This window comes from Martes martes, assembly GCF_963455335.1.
Source record: "Martes martes genome assembly, chromosome: 4".
NCBI lineage: Eukaryota > Metazoa > Chordata > Mammalia > Carnivora > Mustelidae > Martes > Martes martes.
In genome coordinates this window covers 34,920,220-34,945,308 of record NC_137891.1, presented here as the reverse complement: position 1 = coordinate 34,945,308, position 25,089 = coordinate 34,920,220, and the positions used below count along the sequence as shown (strand labels likewise).

The 25,089-nt window shown below is 38.5% G+C and overlaps 1 protein-coding gene across 4 annotated transcripts in view; it reads right to left on the bottom strand.

Annotated features, from left to right (window-relative positions):
* Positions 1–25,089, bottom strand: part of UBR5 (ubiquitin protein ligase E3 component n-recognin 5) — a 140,029-nt gene that overhangs the window by 68,828 nt on the left and 46,112 nt on the right. For 2 of the 4 annotated variants that reach the window (XM_080800769.1, XM_080800770.1), the window contains exons 5-10: positions 24,457–24,576; positions 12,689–12,878; positions 12,331–12,490; positions 11,585–11,734; positions 9,539–9,732; positions 69–185 (exon numbers count right to left, since the gene is read on the bottom strand). In XM_080800769.1, coding sequence (XP_080656895.1) covers positions 69–185; positions 9,539–9,732; positions 11,585–11,734; positions 12,331–12,490; positions 12,689–12,878; positions 24,457–24,576 — 931 coding nt within the window. Of the gene's footprint in view, positions 1–68; positions 186–9,538; positions 9,751–11,584; positions 11,735–12,330; positions 12,491–12,688; positions 12,879–24,456; positions 24,577–25,089 lie in introns of all 4 variants that reach the window. The other 2 variants (XM_080800767.1, XM_080800768.1) reach the window with 1 other exon arrangement.

Genomic DNA, 25,089 nt, shown 5'->3' with positions numbered 1-25,089 from the left:
AAACACGATTACCATTTTGTGTGTTAATATGTAGAGCTATTCAATGCAGCTTTAATATGATAACAAACCTGTGCATTTCTGTAAGGCTCAGATTCACTCCACTTCCACTGATAAAGTTCTCCTTTACCGCTGACAGCCAAAAGCTCAGAATATAGAGCCCCAATACAGATGAATTTTGTTCCGTCCTATAAAGTGAAAAATAGTACAAGAGGATAAATATAACAATCGCCAAACCTAATGGCTTTAATCACTTCATCAAACCTGGATTCATTCTGTGAACATGTAAATCACACCTATGCCAAGTCTTCACCACAGCGTGCAAGATCCCGGCCCTGGCTGCTCCCTGAACTCACTCCCTGTACTCCCGGCACATGCGCCTCCTTTCGGCTCCTGGACCATGCCCGCAGGACCTGCCAAGTCCCTAGTATTCTCTTGCCTTGTTTCTTAGGTGACTCAACCCCTCTCCTTCACCAAGCCTGCTCAAATGAAACATCTGACCACATTGCCTACAAAACCATCACTCTCATATTCCATCTCCTTACTCTACTTTCTTTTCAGGTGATAACCTTTCCCAACTTGACATACTGTATTACTCATTGATAGTTTATTCACTTGAATATAAGCTTTGTCTGGTCCACCCCCATAGCCCCACTTCAGAGAACAGTGCACAGAGTAGGCACGTTCAATAAATTGCCAAATGAAGAAACAACAGTAGGAAGCTTAAGAAGCTACAGCTGGGAGAGACAAGTGTCAAGACAGAAGACTGTTTCCCTCTAGGCTCTGCCAAGCTGTTGAAACAAAGGTATACATTGTTGTTTTTTTGTTTGTTTTGGGGTTTTCTTCATATATATGTATATATATATTTAAAGGCAGAAGTTCACTTAATGTTTTAAGGTAAAGCACATGCCAGGAGTTCAGCTTAACAATAACCCACAACAGTCGGACCAGCTTCACTCCAGGAGTTCAATGCAAATAAATTCTAAAAATCTAAGACAATAAATGTAAATGAGTATCAATAATAATTTTTTAACATTAATATGTCCGAGTCGTGACGCTACCCAGAAATCACAGAGCAAAACTTGCCAGGTAAGAGACTTTGGGTTATAGTTTTGCTACTGGTCTATACACTGCTTCCCTTCGGAATTCTGGCTCTGAAGTATGCTGAACTAATGATCTCATTCTGCTTTTCTGTCAAACTCCAATCTTATCTGGTCAGATGGGCGCGGTGCTCAGCTGAAGCCTATGAAGTCAGCCACAATTTATAATGTAACTACAGGTTATGCCGCAGCGGTGTACTGAAAGAATATGCATTTTAATCTTCTATTTTAACAACATCAGCCCTATTTTCAAGTCATTCCACAGAGGGATGGGAGACCAAATGTGAAGTTCTACAAGTTAGCAATTCCTCTCTTCCCTTCGCCACAGGGGTCTGAAAAGCTTCATCGACTCTCTCCAAGGCCGCTTGCTGAATCAAATCCCAACATCTCGGCCTCACACTTCCTTCGCCTTCTCTGCTTAAAGGATAACGGAATCTGATCCCGTGAGCCCCTAACCGGGATCCAACACTTATCAAGCATGTGACTTTGGGTAGGTTTTATAATTTCTCTGAACCCTCTTTCTTCACCTCTAAGGGGGAAAGGATAAAAAACCAAAGACCGCTCGCTAACCTCCATAAGGTACAAAAGCACAGAGCCCAGCACGAGTAAGTGCTCAAATTCAACTGTGGTTCCTCGGCCCCCAACTTTACCTCCTACTCACCCAGAAAAGCACAAACTTGCTTAATATGCCTGTTCTTGATTTAACAAAAAAACTCCATTCTCCTCTCCTCCCCACCTTCATCTCAGAAAAAGCAACATCTTTCTTTCGTATCTAAAGGTAACCTCCACACATGGGCTGTAAGTCTCTCCCGTAACCCCAACAACCATCCAAACTAATCTTTCTTTCAGTCCTACTCATGGTAAAGTGAATTGCTTGACATATGCTTCACCTTACCAGCTTTCACTCAGAGCTAGAACTGTACCATATCAGCCTCACAAGTTTAATTAACCCATCTTCTCTTTAAGCTCTTCCAACCATTTGACCCTGTTCATCTGTTCTGGAACCTCTCCTGTCCCTTATTCACAGGTCACTACCCCTTAGTGGTCTTCTTCCTATTTTCATGGCTACTGTCTCCATCTCCCTCCTACCATCATGCACTCCCTGCCCCAGATTCTGTTCTTGTCCCTTTATACAAATTACGCTCTACTCTCAGCCTAATGGACAGCAGCCACTGGGGCGCCAAATCTCTCACCGCCACACTAATCCCGCAGGAGTTATCTACCTGGGTGTCTGAAAGCACCCAAACGCCTATAAAATTAATGTATCATATCCTTCAAAGCTGCACGCCCCTTGCAGTCCCTCTCCATGAATGACATCCATCACCCACCCTGTAACAGGAGAGAGACGTGAAAATTTGGGCACTCTGTCACCTCCTCCTCTTCTCTCTCAACAACACAGTGACGAGCGAACCAGAGCTGCCTTTGCCTGGGATTCCTCCAATTCTTCCCTTCCTCGGTCCCTGCTGCCACCGCTTTGCTTGAAATGCTCACAATTCCTTTCCACAGTTCTACCAGTCTCTGAAGAGATTCCAGATTTTTCCTATTCTTATCCTTCTCCCACAGTGCCAACAATGCTCACCTCATAAAAAATAAATAAATAAACAGAAACCCACAAATTTCATCATGTCACTTCTCTAAGAACTCTGTCTGCTTCCTAGTGACTACAGAACCTCTTAACCCTGTGGCAGGTTGCCTGGGGCACTCACAGTCTTGCTCCATCTTGCTCTTCTCCTACTCCCTACTACATGCAGCAAGTCTGAATTTCTCATTGTTCCACAAATACACCATGCCCTTTCATGACTTGGGCCCCATGCCTGATATGTTTGGAATGCCTCTGCATCTTGGTCAGTGCCTACTTAACCTTAAAAATGCTGCTCGGATATCATCTCCTCTGTGAAGTCTCTGCCAAATCCCTCAGGTTGCATTAGTCATTCCCCGCTGTGAACCCCAAGCACTGTCCACACGCCACCAAGTCTACCACTGATCACGTACTGCGAACACGTGATACCCCACTGAATTCCCTGTCGGAGGGTCCGCACCGTAGTCACCCCTACACTCCCACAGGTCAGCTTGGCGCATGGCACACAGCAGGAGCACCCGGATAACTGAATGAACAAATGAATTTTAACTCCCAACTTCTCCAAGTTAAAAAGCCTTGCCAGAGCAAGTATAATCCTAAGCAAATCATCCCTACAGCAAGAACATGGTGCACAAGGGCCCTCAGAAGTGAATTACCTATATCCTCCCAAGATAGGCCAGCGCTCCCCAGGTTAAGTCCTGAATGAGCTAACTGAACTCCAAAGGCCCTGAAAATCCATTATGGACAATGTGGAAAATTTGTGTGTCCAACCATAGGAGGATGATGGAATAATCATTGCTTCTGCCCTTATTTAGATTAGTTATGTAAAGAAATACAAAAAAAATCAAGCACAACACAAAAGAACAGTATTTTAGCTCACTCATTTCATAATGCCATAGAAAACATTGTTTTTATTATTTTAATGAAGTAATAATGGCTGCCTCTGAGCAAGTTGGGGCCTGCTTCTACCCAACAGGAAAAAGTAGATATGCATGTTTCCTTAAAGATTAGTAGTTTGTAGCCCTCTTTTTTTTTAAACAAAAATCAAGTCACTAGTGGTTGAAGTACTCAATAAATTTCCAATTGTCTGAAGGACACTAAGTAATTGAACTGAGGTCATCAAACTAGAAATCCCTCCCCAAAAGGAGACAGAAACTGTCAAAAATAAGACAGAAATTACCTACAGGCCAAAACTTGCAAAGCACATAGTCCAGCAGCATGAACACCGCTGACCGCATCTACACTTAGTGACATCAATTTTGAAAAAGTTGGTCTTTCTATTCCTAAGCCTCTCCCAGAAAACCTGGATTTTACCTTTTTCTTTTTCTTTTAACTTGCGTACTACCAGCCAACACTAGCTTTCCCAGTAAGTACCAGCATCAACAGGAACGTACCATGTATTATGCTTGAAGTGGATGGAATTACAACCAAAGGTCACTCCGTGGAATCTGGTCAACTGTGTTTCCTCACACTTCATTTTTCCTTCCCTAGTCTCCTTATGCCTACCTTCTTCCCTTCTTTATGACCCTTTCTCCTGCTCTTATTTCATTATTAACTTGCATCTGTGACACATTAGCTAATTCTTAATAGGTACTACTACCTGGAAGCTTCCAAGTGTCAATAAAACAACAACAACAACAAAGACCTCTCCCCTCTCAACCTGCTCTTCTGGCACCGGACAGGTAAAGCAGTATGATCAACATGTTTGATCCACTGGCTGCTCCAGCAGCTGAAGCAAGGAGCCAAGTGTCCTGGGGCTATGTGCTCGTACCACCACTCATGGAAACGGAGACTCACACACAACTCTACAGCTCAGAAGACCGGTGCGAATCTAATTCCCTTTCTTTTGCTCAGACCATATGAAAATGAGTCCAAAACGGTAAGGAACGGGGCTGCAAATTGATAGCACCGGCCTGCCCCACCCGGTGTTTCCTTCGTCGCCCACCACACGACTCTCACCACACGCTTCTCTCACAATTTGCTGAAAATAAAGGATCTGTGCGTGCTTTCAACTGAAAGCGTCTGTCTGTTATGGGGCACAAAGCGAAGTTTTTATTTTTATGTTCAGCTTCAGCAGATTCACCCAGCATGGATTTCTGTGTAACTTTACTCCTTCCTCTCCCTCCCACGTCTCTTCACTCTTATCTGGGGATTCTCTTGGTTAAGTGTTTCGTGACTGGAGCTGCATCTTTTTTCCCTTATAAGTCACCTCAGATTCTTGTTGGAAGTAGGCCGGCATAAATGTATATATAGTTACATTTTGCACGTAGACATTCAGCAACATAAAACTAAATTTCTAGTCTGAGAAAAGTGCATTTCAAAACTGACTGAAAAGTGACATGAAGCCATGGGAGATAACCACCTAGTGGCAAGACTGCATCTTCTTACCAATGTAACTGAATTATCACAGTTACTTCCAGAAATACAAAGTATGAAAAGCAAACAGCAGGAGGGAGAGAAATGGGGGACAGCAGAGTGTTGGGAAGGGAGGGAGGAATGATGGATGAAGAGACAGGGAAGCCTAATTAAGAATGTTAACATTCTCGATTAAAATGACTCAAAAACTAGTATAAACTTAGCTACTTCAACTGTGATAAGGATCTTGGACTTAAAGGCCTTACCTCCATTTCTCCCTTAGGTAGATATGGACTAGACCACCCATTAATCTCCTATTATGCTGTATTACTATCGTAATGAAATATTTTCATCTCTTGCATTTTATAGTCCAGTGAGACTAAGGACACGGTCTATATATCTTTCAGCTTGTGCCCAACTCTGTACCAGCAGAGAATCTGGCACACAAAATATTACTGCCACATGGTCCCACTTGGAATACCCACTGGGCACCTACCTTTCTATGACCTACAGAAACTACCTGTTCAGTTTGTAGAACAGGACCCGGCTTCTCCTTCCTCTTTACACTTTATATATACTGAGTCATTTACCTCTTACAACAACCTCACGACATAAAAACCATTACTATCCCCATCTTACAGATGAGAAACAAAGGCCCAGGGAGGTTAAAGGGCTTGACCAGGGCCACACAGCTAGTAAGTGGTAGGGCCTGGATATGAACACTCCAGTAGTCTGGCTCTAGAGTCCACACTCTTAGCAACTGCTCTGGCCTCCTGTGGTTCCCCAGAGCCTCCTGTACCTAATTCTACAATGGTACTTACTCCAGAGCATTAACATCATTGTTCTGCTTTCTACAAAACTCTTACCCTAACACCTAAGCAAAAGGCCTAACAGGAAGTACGCACTGAATCAAGATTATTAAATTAACACTGAATGACCCTCACTTCTGTCTTCATGGAGCTTTCAACATCTTATTTTTTAAGATGCTGAAAATGAGTAAGGGAAAAAACTTTTATGCCTGTTTTATTTTTTTAAACAATTTTTTTAAAAGATTTTATTTATTTATTTGACAGACAGAGATCACAAGTAGGCAGAGAGGCAGGCAGAGAGAGGGGGAAGCAGGCTCCCCATTGAGCAGAGAGCCCGATGCAGGGCTCGATCCCAAGACCCTGGGATCATTTTACTTTTCGATGCCCTGCTTCCAATATCCACCGATCTGTTCTCTGTATCTATGAGGTTGGTGTTTTGTTTTGGTTTGATGATTCTAGATATAAGAGTGACCATATAGTATGTCTTTCTCTGACTTATTTCACCCAGCATAATGCCCTGGAGGTACCATCCATGTTGTCATAAACGACAAGACTTCCTTCTTTTTTATGGAGGAATAATATTCAAGTATATGTGTGAGTATATATATGTATTACATCTTCTTTATCCACGACCCAATGATGGCTACTTAAGGTTATTTCCACATATCCTGGCTATTCTACATAATGCTGCAATGAACACGAGGGTACGTGTATCTTTGGGAGTGTTTTCATTTTCTTTGTATAAACATCCAGAAGTGGAACTGCTGGATAATATGGTAGTTCTATTTTTAATTTTTTGAGGACCCTCCATACTGTTTTCCATAGTGTCTGCACCAATTTACAGTCCCACCACCAGTCATTAGCATTCCCAAGTATGTTCTTACATATACTAGCTTTGACATTTAGCTCAAAGAATAACTCGTGGAAATACTTAAATCTAAGGTTACCTAAAATATTTTCAGTTCAAGATTATACTGCAAAAGGTTTTAAAGAAACGAAAAAAGAGCACTCACTCCACTATTAAAGGAACTAATTTATTAGCCTACAAAATGGTGAGGATTTTGGAAGAAGGTGCTGTTTCTCTACAGAGGTGGTAGGAAAGTCAGTACTAATCCACATAATTTACCAATGGAATTTCTCATGAACGCTTATAAAACACAGAGTGAAAATACTTATTTATGCTTACTACGCAAACTTAAAATTTAAAAATACTGGATTAGGTCATTTCTGAAATTACGCTGGGAGGCATTCTTTGACACACCCCCCCCCCCAAAAAAGAAAAAAGAGAAAGACACTACTTTTAAGTAGTGCGTGCTGACAACGCTTTATCTCCCTGCACTCTTCACCAGACCTTGGATCACCTATCAAGCTGTCCCCCAAAAGCCTTGTACTTCTAAGGGATCACCACCTCCAATTCAGAGAGACCAATACGGTCCCACATATTACCTATTTCTGCATGTAGTATTGATCTTATGCCCCTTCAAGATAGTTCCGCATGTTGTCTGAAAGTTAGCTGCAGGCCAGGTCTTTTTCCCTTTAATAGCTCTCTGTATTCTCTGAGGCTAGCAGTCACCCTCATATCACTGATTGGTACTTGCTGATAACTGTGACAATGCTTAAAAGTTTGATTAGGCTTAAGCTATTTTCTTTCCCTAAACTGGAATTTTTGATGTCTAAATTCCAATCATAAGCTAATAAAAAGTGGATCTTTTCCAGTGACATTTTTTCTTATTTAAATTCAATTAATTAACATATAATGCATTAGTTTCAGAGGTAGAGTTCAGTGATTCATCAATCTTATAAAATACCCAGTGCTCATAACATCAAGTGCCCTCCTTAATGTCCATCACCCAGTTACTACATCACCCCGCCCGCCCCTCTCCCCTCCAGCAACCCTCACCTTGTTTCCTACGATGAAAAGTCTCTTATGGTTTGTCTCCATCTCTGGTTTCATCTTGTTTTATTTTTCCCTCTCTCCCCCCATGATCCTCTGTTTCAGTGACAATATTTTAAATAAGGTATTTTATAGAAAAAAACGCTATAAGTAGGATATACTTTGTTTTACACACTCCTATTCCTCCTTCATTCAATAGCTAAACATGAAGGAAATAAGACACTAGTGTGTTTCATGATGTACTTATTAACTGTCTCTGAAAATAAGCTGTACTAAAAATATGCCCATCAGTAAAGACCAACAAAGACTGGCTAAATCTATGAGAGCATACACTGGCCAGCAAAGCAGCTTACTAAAGTTGTACTGTTTAAAATACTTTCATTCATCAAAAATAATACATGATAAAGAAGCCCAGACTAATATATATGTGATGGCATTATTAAAACAAGATTCATGAGTCCTCTATTACTTCCTGCCAACACAGAGGAGAGCCAACCTAATATGATCCAGGCAAGAGAAATAGGAAACACAAAACAATGTACGGAAAAAAGGGGGAGAAAAGGCAGGGGGGTGGGGGGAACGCGAGGGAAGAGGCCTAGGTTTAAATCACCTTCTACCATATGGAATGAAAGCAGAACTTAGGACATGTCTAGTTTTATGGAAATAAGGAGGAGAATGCCAATTCAGGGAAAGTTTGTCAGCTGCCAAAGAAAACAGAATAACCTTTTGCTTACAAAGAGACTGATTAAAATTCATGTTCCTTCTTGCATCAAGCTTTCCACATGAGCTGAATACAGAGGAAAACAAATGAACTACATCAAGATTCACAATTACTATAAAAAATAAACAAATTCAGAAAGCTAAACAATATTTTCCTTTAATACTCCGAATTCAAATTCAACTTCAAAGAAAGAAAAGAAATTCCTATCAGAATCTCTGTATCTGCTAGAAATTAACCTCAAAGTTCTTACATTCTTTTACTTTACTTCTACTTAAGAAAATTTCCTACCCACTGGCTCTGGAAATAAGAAAAAGGCACATCAAAAGAGAGACAGAAAACATGGCTTCCTACAGGAGCCATTACCAAGCATCTACGACAATGAAACCTCCATGGCATTAACAGGATGTAGATACTCTGCTTCAGACGCGGCAGTAATGTATTTTTAAAGATTCAAATCAACTTAACAAATCCTGGATGCTTTCTAGAAGCCAATCATTGGACGCAGACCAGAACTCCCCTAGTCCATTCCTGTTCAGACAGCTTTGTCTCCCATGGCATTTAGAGCAAAGGGTCTGTTGGAATTCACTGCCATGAAACAGGACAGCTAACTAATCAAAGAAACAGATCCCTAATCTTGCCCTGACATGCATCCTTGTATCAATGACCATGAACTTGCCCCACAGTAACTGGGGTTCACTGACTTTACAAAACAAATTTCTACAAAGGGCCATTAATTATTGGCAAAATTATCACCAGAAAACAAGTCCTGAAACAGAATGCTGATATGTTATCTGGAACTCCAAGTCTGATTTCTCTGATTTACTTCATCAAGCAGGAAAAACAAAAAATAAAACAAAAAACCTAAATAATAGCACCACCGAGCATATCTCACTAAGATGACTCATACAGTACCAAATAAAGATGTTCTATGTCTATTTTAAAACAAAACAAAAATACCGTTTTACGTCTGTGTGTTTAAATAATGGTAATACAAAAATCTGAAGTAAAACAGAAACCTTTTTGAGGGGGTGGGGCTTGCCAGGAATCCATTTAAATGGAAAGGGTGGGAATTTTTCCAAATACCTTATCAGGCCACCACTGCAAATCTTCTCCTAGAGATACTGGACTTTGAACCGGTGTATTCTTCTTATCCATGCTGGGCTCTCCTTCTTTACTGGTGGAGCCCCTTTCATTATCAAATGAGGCTCCATCAAGCCACCTTCGTTCACGTAAACGTAAAACGGATTCACGTTCACGCAACAGCTCAGAGTCTCTCTCTAAGGGAAGAAGGAGAACTGGTATGCAATTGGGTCACACCAGTGGGATAAAAGTAAGCCACTCTCTAGTAAAGACCCTTCAGGATGCAACTAACAGCAGTTTATCTACTCACAAAAATTTAATGTAAATGTATATCTAGTAAGCCTGACATGCAACATTCAAAACATTAACTCTTTCAAGTGAAGGTATGAAAATTATAAACTAGTATTTTTAAGCACTATATGTAGAGGCAGACTTTTTTGAATTCCAACTACATGTTTTTAGAGCAGAATTACTTTATTTTAAACTGGATTTTTAAAATGGAGTTTAAAATTTTTGGCTTCCATTAAAAATGCTTACCATAACTTTATTTATTAGAAAATATGCATAAATTAGAATTTCAACATGTTAGTTACATATGTAAGCCAAAAAAGAGTATTTGTTAGAGTGTCTTCAGTTATCAAAAAACAAAAAACAAAAACAAAAACAAAACCCTACACATACAGGGGAAAAATGCGAAAAGGCTAAAATACAAATCCATTAACGTTAACTATAAAAATTTTTATAATTCAAGCCCTTGTTTAATTTTAGAGGTGGATCTTCACGATCAGTCTCATTTACACATTTCTGAGAACCAGACAAGCTTCTTTTTTTCTTTTAATAATCTTAACAGAAAGATTTCCTTACAAAGATTGCTTCCCCTGCAATTAGCCTACAAACTCTCTGAAACCAGCTTTGTTTTGGGTTTGTTTTTGGTTTTGTTCTTTTTGTTTGCTCATACATTATTTATTTTAAGTAGGTAATCAAAATATACTTTCCAGGACTTGGATAAGGACTAGAAACAGTATTATTAAATTGAACCATATGAAATTGCCATCCGTACAGGTCAAAAATGGTCAAGTACTGGCAATTTCATATGGTTCAGATAAAAAATAATGCCTACACAGAATGACCTACGGAAAAGCAAAAGGGAGAAATTTAGAAGGAGTTATTTGAGTTCAATATTGAATATTTGAAAATGCAATACTTGGTATATTTAAGGCAATCAAGTGTGGATTTATTTAAAAATATTTAAAGCTATTACATAATAAGTTCAATATATTAAAAGATCATCAGAGATTTGTTATTTTTTAAACTTTGCTTTTAAGTACTAGATATTTGCAGCAAGGTCTTAATATAACATGGCATCTTTTCCAGTTTACTAATGATCAGTAAGTAATATATAACCGCTTCTTGTATGTTATTTCAATCAAGCAGTTTTACATTCTGGCAAGTAAAAATACTGACTTAATAAGGTTAAAATACAAGCTAAATCTATACCAACAGACAAACAAAGTCTTAGATTTGTATGATTTCAAAATCTTCTAACCTCTACTACGTACTATACCTTTGAAGGATTTCAAACTTTTGAAAATAACATTTTAATAAGACAATCATTTTCACATATTTATTACTGACCAATCCCATTCTATTAAATTTTTTCATATTTCACTCTTCCAGCTAAGCAAGATTTAAAATGAACAGAATAATCACTGTATTTTAATCAAATAAACTAAAGAGACTTGTTTTCTGAATGCTGCATGTCACTGTAAAGTAGAATTCTGCTTTTAGTTCAGAATCCATATGCCTAATTAAAAATATAGGTAGGTAAGTCATAACCACAATTGGTAAGATCATCTCTAAAGTAAAGTACTATCTGTGGCTCTTCAAAATCAAAAATAACTAGTTTAATACCAAAGCACTCAAAACACTAATAAGTAGTAATTTATTATTATATAATTACTGTAACATTAGAGGTTCAAACACAGTGAATTCTACCACTATCTCTCTGTACAGCCAGCGAATGATCACAAAGAAATAATGCAAAATTACCTCGAGATGAGCCTAGCCTGGAAAGTGATGAACGACGAAAAGAAGGGTAACCAAAATAGCTAATGTCCTCAGAAAACATGGCATCGGCATCAATAATGACACTTGGGTGGGCAGAATGAATGTCAGCATCAAGAAGAGACATAAGATCCTCTATAAACAGAAACAAATATAAATAAAGCAGATACGGAAAATATCTGTAGACCATTGAAAGGTCTCTGAAAATTAAATAAGATAAAAATGAGATGCTAACTACTGATATACCCTGAGGAAAAAAGGTAATAACTACCTAGGAAATAAAGTTAACGTTATAGACAAAGATTTTAAAGAGCGTGAAATGCATGATTGCCACTTGGGCTAACTACTAAGTAATCATAAGAAAAAAAACTATTTTTAATATATTTGTAACATCACAAAGATAATGAATGCAGTTAAAATCTAAATAGAGTTTTTACATATTCAGTAATAAGGGCATCAAAAAACAACATTCCAGGGTCATCTGTCAGCCAGTGATAAAGACAGGCACATACATCCATGTCTCTACTGGAACAAAACACAAGTCTACTGAGCAAAAACATTTCTCATTTTCCCTTAAAAGTATTTTATGATCAAATTAAACACTCCAGTGAGAAATATCTACCACTTTGGGAAAAACCATCAGAAAATCCACTGTACTTTAAAATTCCATTCCCTAGTCAAAAAAGTCTCTTCCTCCAGAGAGGAGAAAACCATGATGGTGATCCACCAACCTCCAGGCAAATAAGATTCACTGGCTGTATCATCCCCATCATCTCCATCTTCATCATCCCGGCTAAGTAAATTATTTACAGCAAGGTTTACATCAAGATTTGTTCGTTGAAGTTCCCGAATAATGACACTTCTGGATTTGCCTTGTAAGACAACTTGGGCCTGAAATAAAAAATAAAGAAGACTGCTATGTTAATTCTCTTTTGCTTACACTTTTACCAAAATCAGCTTTCTAGGCACAATGACGGAAAAGCAGGATTTCACAATCCATGGCTGTGAGCCAGGACGATAGCCCAAGATATTCAGTTAAATCTCATCCTATTCTGTTGCCTTATGTGAAGTGTTCTACAAGATCTCTACCTGTGAAATCAGCTCCTCTGGAATGACTGACGCAGGAATAACCGGCTGGGGCTGACTGCCCAGAAGCCCAGATCCTCGATCCCTTCCAGTCCGAATGACCCGGGTCTGTCGGCGGGAATCTCGAGCTCCAGCTGACGACCTACCAGAGGATCCTCCTCCACTTCCACCTACTCCAGAACTCCATCGACTTCTAAATAATAAAAAATTTAGAGAATTAGCATTTTAAACAATCACTCAGAAAAGATCACCTTGTGTCTCATTCATTCCTGTAAGTGAAGACAAAGCTATTTGTCTGACATACATTTTACAGTATTTTAATAGAACAAGGTAATATAACTGAGCCTTATAATAAAACTGATTCAATTTTTTAAATGCTTACATGTAAATCCACTCTTTAGAAAGGTATATATCACACTTTTGCATCTTTCGAAATCATGTTTTGAAGAGCCACATACCAAGTACTCCTAGTCACTCCTAGAATGAGTTATAGGACACACCTTGCCTCTACATGAAAGACTCATCAGACGTTAACTATCAACAATGTGTTACACAAAAAGTGTAATTCGGAGTTTAGGACTCAAATTGCTTTGCATGGAATGAAACATTCATTTGCAAAGGTATCTATCCATTAATATTTAGCACTATTAACTAACTTGACCAAAAAGAACCTACTATTTAAAATAATCATTAATTTTTCTTAAGTATGAGAAAACTTAGAAAGGGCATCCTTTTCCATCTTCACTTTCTGCCCCCAACATAAGCACTAAGGATCTTCAAATCAACTAAGCTAGATAACCATAAACAACTGCTTTTCTGCATTCAATCGGATCTTAAAGAAAACATTCCCCCAAACCACATTAGCCTTAGAAATCATGAGTGCCAGTCTCTTCTACAAAAAAAAAAAAAAAAATAGTTGATGCCTCTTTAAAATCAATCTAATACTTAAGAGATCATTCAATCTAGAGAAAGCTACTTTATTAACTACTCTTCACTGTACTCACCTAAGACTGAGACCTTCAACCTCCCACTGCAAACAGAATTAGTTTAAATTTGATTTTCCAAGTCTCTTTTTCCCTTAAAAATGTTTGGCTATATACACAATAACAATTCTCAAATTAATATACAACTACTCGATCTCTTATCACTTAACCGGAAAGCCCAATCTCTGTCTAAACAAAAACAAAGAAACAACAAAAAACAAAACAAAACAAAACTTTTAAAATAGTTTCCACAGTAAAATGGAAAAAAAATCTCCAGAAAACCTGGCGTGTGTCAGCCTTATTGATGGCTTTCTACCCTTGCTGATGTACTCTATCTAATGCTTCTGTGTATCTATAACTACAGCTTAAGAACCACCCAAGATAATTCTAGAGAAAAACAGTGTTTTGCTTTCTCAGGGCTACAGTATGAACCATTATTTCATCTCAGCTGTGTACCAGATTTCATAAATGTAATGGTAATGACCATTCACAGACCAAAAGATAAACAAAGGAGCACTAAAAGTATATTCCATTAACAAAAAAGGAAATTAAGAAAACAATTCCATTTACAATAGCATCAGAAAGAAAAGAAAAAAAAAATACCCTTAAGGATAAACCTAACCAGGGAGGTAAAACTTGTATACTGAAAGCTTTCAAACACGGCTAAGAAAAAAAATTTTTTTTTAAGATTTTATTTATTTGACGGACAGAGATCACAAGTAGGCAGAGAGGCAGGCAGAGAGAGAGGAGGAAGCAAGCTCCCCACTGCACAGAGAGACCAATGCTGGGCTTGATTCCAGGACCCTGGGATCATGACCTGAGCTGAAGGCAGAGGCTTTAACCCACTGGAGCCACCCAGGCGCCCCACGGCTAAGAAAATTTAAAGAAGGCACAAATAAAAAGAAACAAACCTCATGTTCATGAACTGGAAGACTTAATATTGTTAAGATGTCCTTATTACTCAAAGCAACAGTATCATTCCAATCACTATCAAAATCCCAATGGTATTTTTTTACAAAAATAGAAAAATTCATTCTAAATTTCATGTGCAGTCTGGAGAGACTTCAAGAGCCAACAATTTTGAAAAAGAAGAGAAACAAAATTCTAGAGAACTCATACTTTGTGATTTTGAAACTTTATTACAGAACTACTGGCATAAAGACAAATAAACCAATGGAACAGAATAGAGAGCCCAGAAATAAAATCTTGCATGCACCGTCAAATGATCTTTGACAAGGGTGCCAAAACCACTCAATGGGGAAAGGGCAGTGTCTTCAACAAATGATGCTGGGAAAATTAGTTATCTCTATGCAAAAGAATAAAACTGGCCCCTTATGTTATATCACATGCAACAAAATTCCTAGAGAAAACATAGGGGAAAAGCTTCATGTTAGATCTGGCAGGGATCTTAAGATATGACACCAAAAGGACAAGCACTAAAAGCAAAAACAGACAAAATGAACTATATCAAACCTATAAACTTTGTGCCTCAAAGGATATAATCAAGAGTGAAAAGGTAACCTACGAAATGGGAGAAAATATCTGCAAATCATGTATCTGATAATGGGCTAATATCCAGAATATATAAAGAGCTCCTACATTCAACACAAAAAATAACTCATTAAAAACTGGGTAAAGGATGTGAATACACACTTCTCCAAAGCTGACCACAAATGGCCAACAAGCATATGAAAAGATGTTCCATATCACTAATCATCAGAACTAAATAAGATACCCTCTTTCACCCATTAGAATGGGTATTACTGAAACAAAAAAACGAACAAAAAACAGAAAATTGTAAGTGTTAGCAGCAAGGATGTGTAGAAATTGGAACACTCATGCAGTGTTGGTGCGATTGTAAAATGGCGCAATGCTATGGAAAACAGTATGGAGGTTCATCAAAAATTAAAAATATAACTGTCATATGACCCAGGCAAGCCCACTTCTGGATATATATGCAAAAGAAGGTAAAACCGTCTCAAGAGATATCTGCATACCCACATTCACAGCAACATTATTCACAGTAGCCAAGAGGTAGAAGCAATCAAATGCCCATCAAAGGATGAATGGATAAAGATGTGGCAGATACATACACTGGAATATTATTCAGCCTTAAAAAGAAAATCCTGTCACAGCCTACAACATGCACGAACCTATTATGCTAGTGAAAGAAGCCAGTCACAAATAGACAAAAACAGTATGATTCCAGTTATATGAGATATCTAAGCAGTCAAATTCATAGACACAGAAAGTAGAATGGCAGTGACCAGGGGCTAAGGAGAGGGGATCAATGGGCTAAAATGGGTATAAAGTTTCAGTTTTGCAAAATGAAAAAGTTCTGGAGATCTGTTTCACAACAACATGAATATACTTAGTATTACTGAACTGTACACTTGAAAATGGCTAAGATGTAAATTTTGTTATGTGATTTAAAAAATTAAGCCATGTGTTATCAAAAGAAAGCAATATTCTAGAAAGTACATATTTTCAAGTTATATGAATTGTAACAATTATGCAATAGAAATAATAAAGGATCAATGAAACATAAACAGGTTATTCAAATCAAATATGAAAGCAGCAGTTCTACTTCATGGTTTCCTATTAAGGTATCAAAGTCTCTCAGGTAGAACAACTTTTGAAAATTTTTAAACATTCAAAGCTAAATATATTATTTTATATACATATATATGTATATATATATGAAATAATATATTATTTTAACTTGAAAACACGGAGAACCATATTCTAAAAGTCTTAACAATATATAATTAGGGTGACAATATGCCCTGGTTTGCTTGAGATATTGCTTGTTTAAGCCTACTATCTGAGCCTAACTATTAATTTCACTCCAAAATGTCCTAGTTTGTGGCTTATTTCCACCAAGGAATGCATACCATTTCTCCCCCAAGCAAATAATGCTAGAAACCTGATCAGGTATCGTAACAGCTTACAGATATTATAAACTCAAATCTCCATGAGGGGCTCATAGGTTACATAAGCAAGTGACCTTAAGATAACGGGGAAGAGCGGAGCGGATCAGCCAAACTAAAATACCCAAATTCGCTGCTGGATTCTTCCATCAAAACACCAATGGCTGCCAATTTGCACTCTCTGCTATACAAACACTCAACAGAGGTTAGCTGAAAGACTTATGTCAAAATATCTCTGCTTTGCCCATTAACTTGACTGTTACCAAGGAGTATACCACGTTTTCCCACTTATACCCACTGTGCAGAGTGTTTCTTCTATCACAATTCAAACAACCTACCAGTCTCCCTACTTCACAGCTCCTCAACATTCCTTCCCCTAATCAACTCACTATCTAGAGAGAATAAGATAGTGAACCAAGCATACACTAACAGAGATTTAGTAGTGGTCAAAAAATATAGTATGGGAATGGGTGAATCTTTTCATCTATAATTTTAGTGAACTGTGTAATTTTTAATATTAAACTCAAAAGTACTGGGAAAACCAGTTTCTATTACCTGTACTTTGCTCATCGAATTAATCCTACAATTCTGATCCTATTACACAGTACTCAAGGTAACAGAATGATTCAAAATCAACTGAGGAAATCACACAATAGGAATTAGTCCCCAGCTTGCAAACTTAAAAGCCCATGGACCAAGATAAACCCAGATGGTTGGTTTAAAACACACACACACAGGCACGCGCACACACACACACACACACACAGAACCCCACCACCACCATCATCATCATTATCATCAAGAATAAGGCCAAATCTGAGAAACTATTACAGTCAGGAGACGCTTGAAGAGATGACTAAATGTAATGTGATATCCTGGATGGGATCCTGGGACAGGAGAAAGACAACAGGAGAAAACTAAGGAAATAGCAATAACTATCAGCCTTTGGTGTATAATAATGTATCAATATACATTAACTATAAAAAATTTACCATACCAATGTTAGCTATTAATAACAGTAGAAACTGGATGCGGGATATATGAAAACTCTCAGTACTATCTTCGTAATTTTTCTGTCAATCTGAAACTGTTTTTAAAATAAAAGGTTTCCTTAAAAGAACATATACACACAGACATGCACACACACTATATATATGATTGGTGCGTGGCCCAGTGTATATATTTATTTCCATGAAAATATTAATTAGTTCCAACATTTAAGTCAGGATATTCACTTAAATATCCAGAATTACAGCTTTTGGGGGACCAAAAAAAGGGGTGGGGTGAGGGGCATGTGGCTGGTTCAGTCAGTAGAGCATGTGACCCTCGATTTCAGGGTCGTCAGTTCAAGCCCCACACTGGGCATAGAGCTTATTTAAAAAAAAAAAAAGGGTGGAGGTGAGGCATAGAAGTTTGCATTTAGCAGCAATGGCTCTGTATTCTCCTCTGGTAATAATCAGTTCATGAGCTGCCTCATTTAAAAAGCTGCCACTTACTTTGTCACAGTTCTACTACCTACTACCTTACCCACCTAGACAGCTTCAACTATTTACAATTACAGTGACCTGCTTGGCTTTTACACTCCAAATCCAATGCTAATTATTAGCTCAGATGAGACGCCAAAGGAAACATGGTAGCTCAAATGAATGAAAAGCAACTTACCCCATCAGCTATTATACCCAGTGACAACAAACAGAATAAAGAGACTTTAGATACTAATATCCCCATTTTAAACCTACTACTGAGTATAACTTGACTCTCTTCCAAGTAAATCTGGTATTCTTATCCTTAACCTGATCTGAGATGAGTTTAACAAAAATAGTTACGAGATTTTTGAAATATCTTCCAGGATAAATCTAAGTAACTATGAAAGGGAAGAACCAGGAGCAACTAGAAATCTTTAGCACAAATACCTGCTGACAGTGAAAAGGCCAAAGAGAGAAATACTACAGGTCCCATACATTTTGTCTGCTATGCATTCCTAAGAATGATCAGTTAAAGGGGCGCCTGGGTGGCTCAGTGGGTTAAGTCTCTGCTTTCAGCTCAGGTCCTGATCTCAGAGTCCTGGGATCAAGCCCCGCACTGGGCTCTCTGCTTGGCAGGGAGCCTGCTTCCCTTCCTCTCTCTCTCTGCCTGCCTCTCTGCCTACTTGTGATCTCTCTCTCTGTGTCATATAAATAAGTAAGATCTTAAAAAAAAAAAATGATCAGTTAAAATAAATAACCAATTATCAATTATCTATGCTGATGGGAAAGTAAAACCAATTACCCCAAAATCTTTCAAATGCAACTCTCAAATACAGAGACAATTCACTCCCTGATTCACAACTCAGAGGGAGCAAGCCTGGACTCTGAAGGAAGGGGTAGGGGACCACGGTCTATGGGGATGGGCTTTTTCATTTTTTGTTGCATCTGGTAAATTTGTGGATGAGAATCCCCTCTGGGGTCTCAAGATCTTCCCGTCCTAGATTCTCTATTACATGCTATAAATTGCAAACTTCTTTAAAGTTAAGTATAATCAACAGAGAAAGAGGAATAAACACCAACTATGCAACTCAGGGGGGGGGAAATGTATCATAAAGAAAAATAATTTTGACTCCGCAAAATTTCTTAATTTACAAAATAACTTGGTCACAATTTCACTATCAACAAACTGAGAATTTTCATGGAGGCCAAGAGAAACAATCAGCCCTCGATTGCTTATGCTTTGCACACATCTGCAAGGCCAAATAAAGGTAAACAAACAACTGGCAATGACTTAGTGGACACTGTGACATTTGTGACATTTCTCAATACTGCAACTCATGAATCAAATGCCAAAGAAAGCTCACGCTGAGTTTGTTCTGGGACATGAGTGTGGACAAGAGAGTGAGGGACAGGAAATAAGTGGGCGCAAAGGCAGTGTGGGCAAGGATGTGCAAAGGGAACTCAAAAATTGCTTCTCTCTGCATTTTATTTTTTTTTAAGATTTTATTGATTTATTTGAGAGAGAGAGATCGAGAGATCACAAGCAGGGGGAGCAGAAGGCAGAGGGAGAAGCAGACTCCCTGGAGAGCAGGGAGCCCGATGCAGGACTCGATCCCAGGACCCTGAGATCATGACCAGAGCCAAAGGCAGACGCTCAACCAACTGAGTCACCCAGGCGTCCCTCTCTCTGCATTGTAAGTCTTAAGATTAGCCCTAATCTTCTCTGGAGTAGATCTACAGAGGTTTTATTCAAGATCAAATGTACTACAGTTTATTATTATATATTACATATTTCAGTAGCAAAATAATAAAATTCCACTGCCATATTTGTCATTCTAATTGGTTATATCAAGTTCTATTTATAAAAAGAACTTAAATCTAAGACAATCTAAGCAACATGATAAATAGTAATGAACTACAGAATAAAATATCCATGAGACCATATGATATGAAGAACTGAAGAGAAATAGAATAAACAAGAAATAAATGGACAAAGAGGAAAAATTCTTCCTTACGCTTGAATTCCAGTTAGTAAGTGTAAAAGGAATGACAGAAATTTTTAAAAATAACTATTTGGCCAATACCACAGAAATACCTACGGCAAAAAATCATCAATGGATGCTAAAACCAAGCATAAAAATAAAATACTTATATAGTCAAAGAATCTCCCCACATAATACGTATTAATTACGAAGGGGAAAACAGTAACTTTATAGTTGAGAAATCTGGCAACCACCGCCTTATCTAACTAATCAGGGGTAATCTCATCACTAGGAGAGACGCACCAACAGCACTGGCAGCATTGGCCACCTAACATGATGCACTGAGAAGGGAACATCACCACTTCTGCCATATTCTTGATAAAAATGCCTCACCTGCAATCCCACTCAAAATCCTAGCATATTATTTTGTGTATACCAACAACTGAGCCTAAAGCTTATATAGAGAGGCACCTGGGTGGCTCAGTCAGTTAAATGTCTGCCTTCAGCTCAAGTCAAGATCCCAGGGTCCTGGGATCAAAGTCCACATGGGGTTCCCTGCTCAGCGGGGAGCCTGCTTCCCCCTCTCTCTGCCTGCAGATCCCCCTGCTTGTGTGTGCATGCACTCTTTCTCTATCAAATAAATTAATTAAATAAATTAAAATCTTAAAAAGAAAAAAAACAATTTATCAAAAAATGGGCCAGAGACCCTAACAGACACCTTAACAGACACCTATCTGTGTATCTTCTCTGGTGAAGATTCTCTGGTATTCACCAGAGAAGATACATAGATACCAAGTAGCATATAGAAATATATGCACATCATGTATCACTAGGGAAATGCAACCTAAAACAAAGAGATACCGCTACACGCCTATTAGAATGGCCAAGATCCAGAACACTGACAACACCAACTTTGCTGGTGAGCATGTGGAACAGGGAGAACTCTCACTCACTGCTGGTGGGAAAACAAAATGGTATGGCCACTTTGGAAAACAGTAGCCAGTTTCTCACAAAAGGAAACATACTCCTAACATATGTTCCACCAATTGTGCTCCTTGGTATTAGAGTTGAAAACTTATATCCACAAAAAAACCTGCACACAATTTTATTCATAATTGCCAAAACTTGGAAGCAACTAAGATGTCCTTTGGTAGGTGAATGCATAAGTAACCTGTAGTACATCCAGACACAGGATTCCAACTACACAACATTCCGGAAAAGACCAAACTATGGAGACAGTAACACCATCAGTCATTGCCAGGGGTTAGTGGGGAGAGAGGGGTGAACAGGCAGAGTGCAGGTGATTTTCAAGGAACTGAAACTACTCTGTCCAGTACTACGATGGAGGATACATGTCATCATACGTTTGTATACAGAATGTACAACATCCAGGGTGACCCCGAATGGGAACCATGGACTCTGGGTGAGAATGATGGATCAGTGTAGTTTCATCAGCTTTAACAAATGGACTGCTCAGGCAGGAGATGTTGATAATAAGAGACTATACATGTGTAGAAACAGGGAGTATACAGGGAATCTCTGTATCTTTCTCCCATTTTTGCTGTGAACCTGACAACCACTCTAAAAAAGAAGACTTAAAAAAGAAAGAAAAAGAAAACATGTCACCTAGGTTTAATCATGAAGAAATAGACAAATTCAAACATTCTACAAAATAACTGGACATTTTTCAAACACATCAAGGTCCAGAAAGTAAAAAGAGATTGAGAAACTGGCCCAGATTATAGGAAACTACTGAAGCATGACAAGCACATGCAATTTGGGATCCTGGATTGACTCCTGAACCAGAGAAAAGGGTGTCAGTGGGACAGTTAGTGGAATGTGAATAAACTGTAGATTAAGCACTGATCACTGTTAATATCTTGATTTTGATCACTGTACTATAGTTACGTAAAATGTTAACATTTGGGGAATTTTTTTTTTTAAGATTTTATTTAGGAGGCAGAGAGGCAGGCAGAGAGAGGGGGGAAGCAGGCTCCCCGCTGAGCAGAGAACCTGATATGGGGCTCAATCCCAGGAGCCTGAGATCATGACCTGAGCGGAAGGCTGAGGCTTTAACCCACTGAGCCATCCAGGCGCCCCTGGGGACAACTTTTTAAAAGTCAAATTACTTCAATGATGTACTTTAAGAACAACAAAAGGAAATCAAATTATTTCAAAATAGAAATTTTAATTTAAAAATAAATACAGAACACAAATTAGTTAACAAATGCCACTGTATAAACGGATAAAATAAAACAGAGATCAGCAAACTTTCTCTGTAAAGAGCAGACAAGTAAATAGTTTTTTAGGGTTTGTGAGCTAAAGTCTTTGTGGAGACTACTCCTCTTTGCCATCTTAGCACAAAGCAGTCACAGACAGTAAAAGTATCAAGCATGCCTGTTTTAATAAAATCAAGAGGGAATGGATTTAGTCCATAGACTGTAGTTTGCTGACCCTGCAATTAAACAAATTTCTTATTTTTTTTAAGTTTTTTTAAAATTAACATATAATGTATTATTAGCCCCAGGGGTACAAGTCTGTGAATCGTCCCGCTTACACACTTCACAGCACTTACCATAGCACATACCCTCCCCAATGTTCATAACCCAGCCACCCTATCCTTAACCCCTCACCCCCAGCAACCCTCAGTTTGTTTTGTGAGATTAAGAGTCTCTCATGAATTAAACAAATTTCGTAAAGAAGATACAGTCTGACATGGTATAACACATAATAGTTATTCCTTTCATTTGTTATTACATATCATTTTCAGAATTCTTTATCATGTACTACTGTTATTAGTTCTGTACACAGGACCATTAAAAGGAGATACTTAATATTTTACTAAAGACCAGAGCTATGTTTCCTATTAATAGTGCTAGCGCAGAATGAGCTAAATAAAGGATGTACTCCACTAAATGACCTTCCTCTGACCTCAAAATAAACTTTAGTTCAGAATAAAAACAAAAAGGCAAAGAAACAAGCATTTGAGGCTCTCAATTTTTAAATCTAACTTCACCTAGAAATTCACAGTGTCAAGTATTTTTAATAGTTTAAAAATGTTTAAAACCTTCCTCCTTCTCTTACCATATTTTGAAACAATTTAAACTGCTTCTAGTTATATTTCTCTGAGCAGCCTTTGAACACATCTGCTGACTTGACTGATTTGGCATTATCTAATCATTCATCAGGTAGTGTCAGAAAATCTAAGTATTCAAGAATCAAGGTATAAAATGAGTAAAAATCATCTGGCTTAGACTTTGTGTATGATTTCTTTAACAGCTTATCAACTTCAGATAAAATGAAGGAGTTGATTATCTAGTTTTAGAAGTATACGTGTCATACATAATTTTTTTAAAAAGTACAAACTTCCAGTTATAAAGTCAGTCAGTCATGAGGATATAATGTACAACATGGTGACTATAGTTAATACTGTATTTCGTATTTGAAAGTTGCTAAGAGTTGATCTTAAAAATCCTCATCACAAGAAAAAAAATTATATTGTAAGTATGTACAGTGAGGAAGGGGTGCCTGGGTGGCTCAGTCAGTTAAGCAGCTGCCTTCGGCTTGGGTCATGATCTCAGGGTCCTGGAATCGAGCTCCCTGCTCAGCAGAGAGCCTGCTTCTCCCTCTCCTTCTGCCTACCACTCTGCCTACTTGTGCTCTAATAAATAAAAAATCTTAAAAAACAAACAATGTATGAGGATGGATGTTAACTAGTCTTACTGTGGTGATCATTTCACAAAGCATAAATATCAAATCACTACACTGTACATCTGAAACTAATAGAATGTTATATGTCAACCATATCTTGATAAGAAAAATAAAAAGAATTTGGGGCGCCTGGATGTTTCAGTTGGTTGAGTGTCGGACTCGTGGTTTGGCTCAGATCATAATCTCAGAGTCCTAGGATCGGGCCCCACATCGGGCTCCCAGCTTGGTGGAGGGAATCTGCCTTTCTTCCCCTTTCTCTGCCCCAAACCTTGCACTCTGTCTAGAAATGAATCTTTAAAAATAAAAATAACTTAATTAAAGGCTGTCAGGTTTAGTTACATGATTTTCAAACCTCACTAAATTAATTCAGAAAGAACTACCAGATTTGGAACCTAGAAAGAAATGTTAGATTTTTTACCCAAGAATTAGCATAAGTGAGACCAAAGTTGGCACCACTGAAAAACTGAAATAACACAGGCAACATGGTAAGTGATGTAACAGACACAACTCAACATCAGACACTTTTAAAAGGTCAAGAGCCTGGGTGCTGCCGTGCCATGAGCAACAAGAGCGCCTGCCCAGCGTTCAGGGCTTTCCTCACGGCACCACTGGGTACCGTAGGAGGCACTGTCTCGGAGTGACAGCACTTACAGATCACCGGTCCAGACCAGTGGAGGCCATCACCTGGCCACAACTTACCCCAGGGTGTTGCCTGCCAGCCTGCCCAGAGTCTCAGAACCTGAGAGAAACCATGGGGAGTCACTTGTCCTCCCGGGCCTCGATGTCCTCCCCGCCCCCGAGTTGCTGTTCAACTTTGACCTGGGAAAAAAACAGGAGGAACAACAATCACAGAACAGTCCCAAACTCGCTAGGCACAAGCCTGGGACTCCCAGACTCACTGCTCTGGGAGTGATCGTGGTGAAACACCAGCCTCACTCTTCCCCGACCGCTGGGGAATGTGTCCTTCCCGTCAAAGAGCAAGACTAACAACTTATAGCCTCCTAGCAATCCAGCCCTCGCTCCTGGTTCAAAGTGACGGCATGGTTTAACTGCAAATGAGTAATTCTTTAGATTTTTTTCAAGTAATCATGGTTTCCTTAGAGGCAGGCAACTGGAATTCATCATACATTATGCAGCAATGGTTTTTATACGTATCATTTTTAAAGACCACAATTTTGAAGACCCTTGGTCAATTTCAAACTGCATTACCTGAACTGGAAATATTAAAAAGGAGAAAACATGAGGTGCCTGGTTGGCTCAGTCGGTAAAGCACGTGACTCAGTCTGGGGAGGATGTGAGTTTGAGACACATGCTAGGTATAGATATTACTTT